Source organism: Ictidomys tridecemlineatus, chromosome 6 (genome assembly GCF_052094955.1).
Source record: "Ictidomys tridecemlineatus isolate mIctTri1 chromosome 6, mIctTri1.hap1, whole genome shotgun sequence".
NCBI lineage: Eukaryota > Metazoa > Chordata > Mammalia > Rodentia > Sciuridae > Ictidomys > Ictidomys tridecemlineatus.
The window spans coordinates 10959097-10966731 of NC_135482.1; the positions used below are offsets into that span (position 1 = coordinate 10959097).

The 7635-nt window shown below is 55.6% G+C and overlaps 1 protein-coding gene across 2 annotated transcripts; it reads right to left on the minus strand.

Annotated features, from left to right (window-relative positions):
- Nucleotides 1-114: 114 nt before the first annotated feature.
- Hmox1 (heme oxygenase 1) lies at nt 115-6998 on the minus strand. 2 transcript variants are annotated; one of them, XM_005322307.5, is made up of 5 exons: nt 6846-6998; nt 5284-5404; nt 3408-3899; nt 2192-2291; nt 115-703 (listed from the first exon to the last, which is right to left on the minus strand). In XM_005322307.5, the coding sequence occupies exons 1-5, from the start codon at nt 6866-6868 to the stop codon at nt 573-575; spliced, it is 867 nt and encodes a 288-aa protein (XP_005322364.2). In that variant the 5' UTR covers nt 6869-6998; the 3' UTR covers nt 115-572. The 2 variants fall into 2 exon arrangements, with proteins under 2 accessions (XP_005322364.2, XP_077908980.1); XM_078052854.1 differs by lacking the exons at nt 5284-5404; nt 6846-6998 and adding an exon at nt 4072-4221.
- Between the last annotated feature and the right edge of the window lie 637 nt (nt 6999-7635).

Sequence of the window (7635 nt, forward strand, 5' to 3'; positions counted from 1 at the left end):
ACCTGGGGTGCCAAAGCCCAACATCCCAAACCAGGGCTGCCAACCCCATCCCTGCCCCTCCGCCAGGCATTCAGGAAGTGGGGAAAGGGCAGCAGCCCAGGAAAACACCTGGTGGAAACATCAGACAGCGTCATTTATTATTACAGAGACCAAGGTCACAGGGCTGTCAAACACCCCCCAACCCCGTTATAAAAAACAGAACAAAATTCCACAGCTCAGGCTGAACGTGAGCAGCCCGGCTCCAACACAGACACGACACAACTCTCTGCACATGGATATAAAAATTGCCTCGGCCCACGGAAAAGTGATTGGGCCACTGTCAGACACTGAAGCAAGGGCACTGGAGGGTCGACAGTGGCCACTTGTGGCCAGTTCTCCTGCAGGAACCGGGGGCCAGGTCTGGAAGGTGAGGCCGCTGGGTGTGCTTTCAGTCGCTGAAGAGGCCTCCAGGGGAGGAGGGACGAGGACAGGATTGGAGCCCCTGAAGCCTCCGATGCCCAAGATATTCCCCTTCTCCAGAAGGAAGGCCCTCGCTGGACAGTTCATGGCCCTAGGGGCCAGCATGCTTGGGTTCACAAGGCATAAAACCCCATGGCAACCGTGGCCACCACGACACTGAGAGTGAGGAGCCATCTGATGAGTGGCGTCTGGGAGAGGCTGCTGAGCAGGGGTGTCCCTCGGGGCTGCTCCGCAGGGATGGAGTCTGAAAGAGAAGGAAGGCCAGGTCAGCGGCAGGGGATGGCAGAGGCCCTGGACTCCAGTGCAGTTCCTGCCCATGCCAGGGCTCCCCACAAACACACAGGTGTCCTGCTGGCCACCCCCGGGATTCCCGCAAGGCGAAAAGCTCAGGGCTCCTCCCAGGGGCCTGCTCTGTGCTCAGCGAAGCCATGGAGAAAGCCCAGGGCCCACTGGGCACGGATTTCAGGCGCCTGCCTGTGGCCAGGAAGGTGCTCCTGAGCCTGTATCGCTGACCAGGAGCCCTGGCTGTACACTCACCCCACACCCAGTCTCTGGGAAGCATGGTACTGGGGATGTGTATTTTGGGGTGTTCATTTGGCTGCATTTGCAGGTTTGCAGAGAGGCTGGAAAGTGGAACCTGAGATTGGAACTCAGCCCCACCCCCTCATTTACAGGGGACCAGTCCCAGCCAGCTGTGAGGTCTGAGAGGGCAGGACAGGCAGGTCTCTGGAGTCAGACAATGGGTGGGAAGCCTGGCCCTATCCTGATATGGAGCCCTGGAGAAGCCTCTGGAGGCCAGTCGCCCTCATGGCAGGCATAGGGCAGCTCATGCTGAGGCCTGCAGGAGTAATGCTCAGGCCTGGGCCTCAAGACCTCTTTCGACTGGGGGGAGGGGGGCAAGGATCTGGAAGAGCCTGTGTTCCCTGTCTGTGTCCTTTGCAGTTTTAAAATTAAAAAGAAATGAAAGCCCAGAGATGTTTCAGTGCTGGAGATTGAACCCAGGGCCTTGCACCTGCCTGAGCCACACCCCAGCCCCTAACCAAGGACATCCGCACATTGACATGGAGACACACATACCCCCAGCCTTCAGACCAACAGGCATGGCATGCACTCCCTGTCCCACTGTTTGACAAGGTCACTATGAGGATGAAAGCTGGCAAAGCATGCTCATGTTCCTAACAGGAGGGTTGAATGCCAAACCAAACTTCAGGTGGCTACAACAGGTAGTAAATATATTTACTGAAGGCTGTTCTATGCTCCTCTACCTCAGTACATTGAGGACAAAACTGATTATGGACAATCATTCTCCGAAAGATCACCACATTGATTATATCAACTTAAGACCCAGGCCCCTATTTCCAGCCTATTAGAAAGCCTAATCATTAGGCTTCTTGCACAAAGCCCACCGTATGATTAAGGAAAGTTATGTTAAGACATGTCACCTTGACTAAGAAACCAAGAAACAACTGAGAAAGCAGTTGAGAAAAAGTGTAGGAATTAAGCAGCTTTAAGAGATTTTTATGTTAGAAATATAAGGTTAGTGATATAACATAGAGTCTGGTTATGTAGTTTGGCATTAGTTAATTAACTAAAGGTCACATCCTGGAAAAACATAAACTGAAGACTCCTGTCTCATCCTTTTCGCCGAAGCCAACTTCAGGACCTCCTGGACCCCGCTAGGGCAGGACCCCAGCAGTTCGGCCCTCTCAAAGGGAGCCCAGGAAGCCCTCACCTTGCAGCCGGCTGCTGGCACGGTGGCGAAGGCCTGCTGCCTGTGAGGGGTGCTGGTCCTCGGGGTCCTGCTTCAGCAGCTCCTGCAACTCCTCAAACAGCTGGAAGACAAGAGAAAGGCCGCTCAGGGAGATGTGGCATTCCTTTTCAGTGTCCCTAACAGTGGAATCCCAATGCATGTGTTCTTTTGCAGTCTGCCTTCTTCACATGACTATATTTGAAGCTCCCTCTTAAGAAAGGGGTATTTTAGGGTGTTCATTTGGCAGAGAAGTTATCTGCAGTTCCTGGAGGATCAGGTTGCAGAAGTCAGGATGAAGGACCAGGATGCAAGGTCAGGATGGGGGATCAGGATACAATATCATAGAGATCAGGATGAAGAATCAGGAAGCAGAGATCAGGATGGAGGATCAGTATGGATGTAAAGGTCAGGATGAAGGGTCAGGATGTAAAGGTCAGGATGAAGAATCAGGACGCAGAGATCAGGATGAAGAATTAGGTTGCAGAAATCAGGATGAAGGATCAGGATACAGAGAAATCAGGAAAACCAGGATGGAGAGCCAGCCAATGGGTGTCCTGTCCTCTTCATGGACACCTCTCTGAAAAACAGACTTTCTAGGAGGAGGGTGTAAAGGAGGGGCACTTGAGCCCATCCTGAGAGCCTTGCCAACATGCCTCCAGGTGGTGGGGTTGGCAATAGCACAGGGCACCACTGGCAGTGAACCCCAGCCCCCCAGCTTCACCCAGGATCATTGTTCCAGAGCTGGGTCCAACCCCTAGTCTTTCCCTTGGATTTGAGGCAGTTACAAAATATCCTTAGCTTCAGCAATTGTCACCTTTGCAGGGCCAACCTGGCCACACACAAGTGCATGCACACCTTAGATGATGCCACCGGGTACCTCCACTGTGACTGTCACACCCGTGATGACAGTAGCTAACAGAGGGCTTCCCTGTGTCTGGCACAGCTGCAGGAATGTCACATGTCACCTATACTCACTTAAACCCATGACCTCGGTGCTACTGTTACCCTAGTTGGCAGACAGGGAAACTGAGGAACAGAGAGATCAAGCGATTTGCCCAGAATTACCCAGCTAGTAAGTGGCAGAAATGGAACCCGGTCCTAAGTCCCTGCACACAGCCGTAACTCAAGAGCATCCTCTCCCCCATGAGACAGGGTCACTGGAGGAGGCAGTGGCCACCCAGGGGTGCCAGCCCCTCACCTGAATGTTGAGCAGGAACGCGGTCTTGGCCTCTTCGGTGACCCTCTGCCTGACCTCGGGGGTCATCTCCAGAGTGTTCATGCGGGAGCGGTAGAGCTGCTTGAACTTGGTGGCGCTGTCGATGTTGGGGAAGGTGAAGAAGGCCAGGCCCTCTCCGGAGCTGGGCAGGTCCAGGGCCTTCTGCGCGATCTTCTTGAGGACCTGGCCGCCCGACAGGTCGCCCAGGTAGCGGGTGTAGGCGTGGGCCACCAGCAGCTCGGGCTCCCTGCGCCCCACCTGCTGGAGCCGATCCACGTAGCGCCGTGTGGCTGCCGTGTAGGGGACGGCCTCCTGCCAGCTCGGCCCGTACCAGAAGGCCATGTCCTGCTCCAGCGCCGCCCTGCGGTGCAGCTCCTCAGGGAAGTAGAGCGGGGCGAAGACAGGGTTGTCCTTGTTGCGCTCGATCTCCTCCTCCAGGGCCACGTAGACGTGGTACAGGGACGCCATCACCAGCTGAAACGGGCGGCAGGTCAGGCTGCGAAGACCCTGCCGTCCAGGCCCTGCTCCACCTCCCTGCTCCACCTCCCGCAGCGCCCAGTCCCCCCACAGCAGCCAGAGGGGTTTCAGGAGAGCAAAACCTGACCTGCACTTTCTCCACCTAAAACAGAATCCCGCTAAGGCTGACCTCAACTTGTGAGTCTCTGCCTCGGTTCCGGAGTAACTGGGATGATAGGCATGTGCCACGGGCCCAGCTAGTTTCTTATAAAAACCCCAAAGCCAGTTCCTATTCCCATTTTAAGGCTTGAGATTGCATGGCAAGTAAGAAATGAAATCGACTCCAGTGCAGCCCTGGAACTCCTGTTACACATTAATACTCCAGGTTGAGTCCCATGAGGACAAAGTTACAATGTCCAAGTTACTTCTCAGCCATAGACATTGACAGAATTGTCTTCCTTGTGAAGGAAGAAAAAGCCAGGAAGCCTGGTATGGAGCATTTGGGGCTTTCCATTATGACACCTGGCTCTTCCTTCAGCTCAGCCAGTCTTCAGCTGTGTGACCACGGGGGAGTCACTAGCCCTCTCTGGCCTCAGCTTCCTAACTCTAGGGCAGGAAATGATTCAGGGTCTATGGGACTCTACAGGTCAAACCTGTTCCCTCCCATGCCAAAGGGGAGAATCACTACACACTGCAGGAGGGGTTAGGGTTAAGGGAGATGGTTCAGGCAGGGTACTTAGCAGCCTGGTACTTAGCACTCCTATCAGTCTAGGGCTAAGCACCACCCCCACAGCATAATGGACACAAGCACTGGGTCCCCTCACAGTTCCAGTATCCACTTTGAACTGACTTATAGGCACAATCCAAAGTCCACAGTGGCTGGGGATGGCCTATTCCAGCAGTCACCTCCATCCCCCACAGCCATCAGCCACATTCTACCAACTGGGTGTTGAAATGCCAACTCTTGCTGTTGAAATGCCATTTAACAGATGAGGAAAAGTGGCTTGGGATGTTAGGAGATGCCACAGTTCCACTGTGAAATGGTCCTGCCAAGGACCACACTACCCCTGGTCTTCCATTAGAATTAGGGCAGGAGCACCAGATCTGAAATGAGATCACTTTTGCTTTGATTTTGTCCTTTTCCACAGCTGTGTGACCATCTTTTAGTTACTTAACCTCCCTGAGACTTTCCTCATCTTCATCAGGACTGAGGTTCATATGTATAAAAACTTGCTGTGTGACCTCAGAGGAGGTCACTTCTCTTGTCTGAGCCTCAGTGTCATTAGGAAAATGACTTCCTTGGACAAGCATCTCTGGCCCTCATCCCCACTTAGTAACTGGCTGGAGCCGGGAAACACCTGCCCCACCCTCCACATGCCTGTTCCCACCAGGACACACATACCTTGAAGCCCTTCCCGGTCACCTGGCCCCTCTGGAAGTTCCTCATGAACTCGGCATTCTCTGCCTGGGCGTGCACCTCCTTGGTGGCCTCCTTCAAGGCCTCGGACAGATCCTGGGGCAAGCTGTGGAGGGAGGGAGGGTAAATCAAGGGTGGCTGGGGTGGGTCCTCTAGCTGGCCCCTGAGCTGCAGAGTGCCACCCGCTGTCCTCAGGGCTTCTCCCACGGATCTGTAGAGTTTGCACAGCCTGCCGATGACAGGCCACCATCCCAGCCCTGCCAACACTCTGTCGTCATGAAAGCACTATGTAATACAGTCCCCCAAACAAGGGGGCAATTCCTGTCCCCAGTTGCTCCCCATGAAGGAGAGGGGTGAGTGGGAGCTGGCCAGTGGGAGCACTTGAACTTGACTGACGTTAGGTCCTAGGGATGGGACCCAGGAGCCCTTCACCACTGAGCCACACCCCCAGCCCTGTTTGTTTCATTTACAGACAGGGTCTAGCTGAATTGCCTACGGCCTGCTAAATTGCTGAGGCTGGATTTGGACTTGGTATCCTCCTGCCTCAGCCTCCAGAGCAGCTGGGATCACGGCATGTGCCACTGTGCCTGGTTGCATTGAACGCTCATTTTTTTTAGGCCTAATATTTAATTCATTTCTTCAGCCAAAGTTCCAAATACAAATCTCAGATGAGGGGCTGGGGATGTGGCTCAAGCAGTAGCGCGCTCGCCTGGCATGCTGCAGCCAGGGTTCGATCCTCAGCACCACATACAAAGATGTTGTGTCCGCCGAGAACTAAAAAATAAACACTAAAAAATTAAAAAAAAAGACCCACAAATCTCAGTTGACACCCCATAACGTTAGGTTCAATATCTCTAAATTAAAAAGCCAGAGAAATTCTGCTTTACTCGAAAGTCCCTTACTGTTGGGCGCCGGCCTGTAATCCCAATGGCTCTGGAGGCTGAGGCAGGAGGATTACAAGTTGGAAGCCAGCCTCAGCAAACTAAGGAAACTGTCTCTAAATATAAAAAGGGCTGGGGATGTGGCTCAGTGCCTGTACCAAACAACAGAAACTCTGGGAGCACTTCTGCCATGTGACCTCCCCATTGTCAAGAAGTCGCTTCTCTTCTGCAGCCCCCCACACAAGCCGAGAAGGGAATGTGGCAGCCTCGGGAGCTGGAACATCGGGGTTCCAGTCCCAGCCCCGACACCTGCGAGCTGCCCAGCCACAGGCCAGGTGATGTAGCGCTCTAGTCCTTGCGGCTGCGCTCCCCGGAGGCGACACTGTCCGGCGGCCCGGGAGCCGGGGGGATGAGCGCAGGCAGAGCCTCCCGCTGCACCTGGGAAGCTGCTCCCCGACGGCGGGCGCGCCCGGGGACACCCCGCTCGGCTCGCCGCGGGGACGGGCCGCCTGTCAATCGCCTCGTGTGCCTCCAGCTGCCCCGGCTCCGCTCCCCTGGCGGCGCACCCGGGCTACCGGCCCTCGCTGTCCCCGAGGTTGCGCCGTTGTTCCCGGTCCCGCGCACTCGCCCCGTCCCCCGGGTCCCCGCGTCCCGGGCTGCACTTGCCTGTCGCTCTGCGGGCGGTCCATGGCTCGGGCGGGCTGGCTGGCGCGGTGGCTCTGGCTGGCGGTGGCTCTGGCTGGCGGGGGCTCTGCGGAGGAGCAAGCAGCGGCTGTGACTGCGAGGCGCGGGCCGCGGCCTTTTATGCTCAGGAGTCACGTGGGCGGCGCCCAGCGGAGGCCCAGGGCGTTGCGACACCCGCCGCCCGCCCCTGGCCCCCGGCCGGCAGGGAGTTGGGGGCGGCGGTCATGTGACCCGGGAAACAAAGCGCGGCCCCAGCGCCCCTCCCTAATCTCTGCCCTCCCCAATCTGGGAGACACTGGATTACCCACCCTTCTTCCCAGTTCAGGCAGATTGATCTGTCCTTGAGCTCACACCCACCTGCAAAGAAGTAATCCAGACTCTCAGAAATGCCCACCTCCCAGATGAAAAGTGAATGACCACTCCAACAGAGGCCGCGTGGAATGTCGCCTTTGAATCTGGCTTTAATAGCCCCCTGTTCCTACTGATGGGCAGAATCGCAGCCTCTGGGACAGGAGTCCCCTGTAGCAGAGCAATATACCTTTTTCTTTTTCTCAAAACCTCTCTATTGGGTTGGCATCAGGGACAAGGACCAAGCTTTCCATAACAAGATGGCAAATAAATGGCAGTAACATTGCTGGGCTGTCAGGAAGGACCACCCCAAGCTACAGTTACCCGCTGTGACCCAGCCAGGAGCTATGCAATGCTTCTCGCTGCAGAACCCAGACTACGCACCCCCACATCTAATCCTGAGAGCAGCCACACCCCAGATATG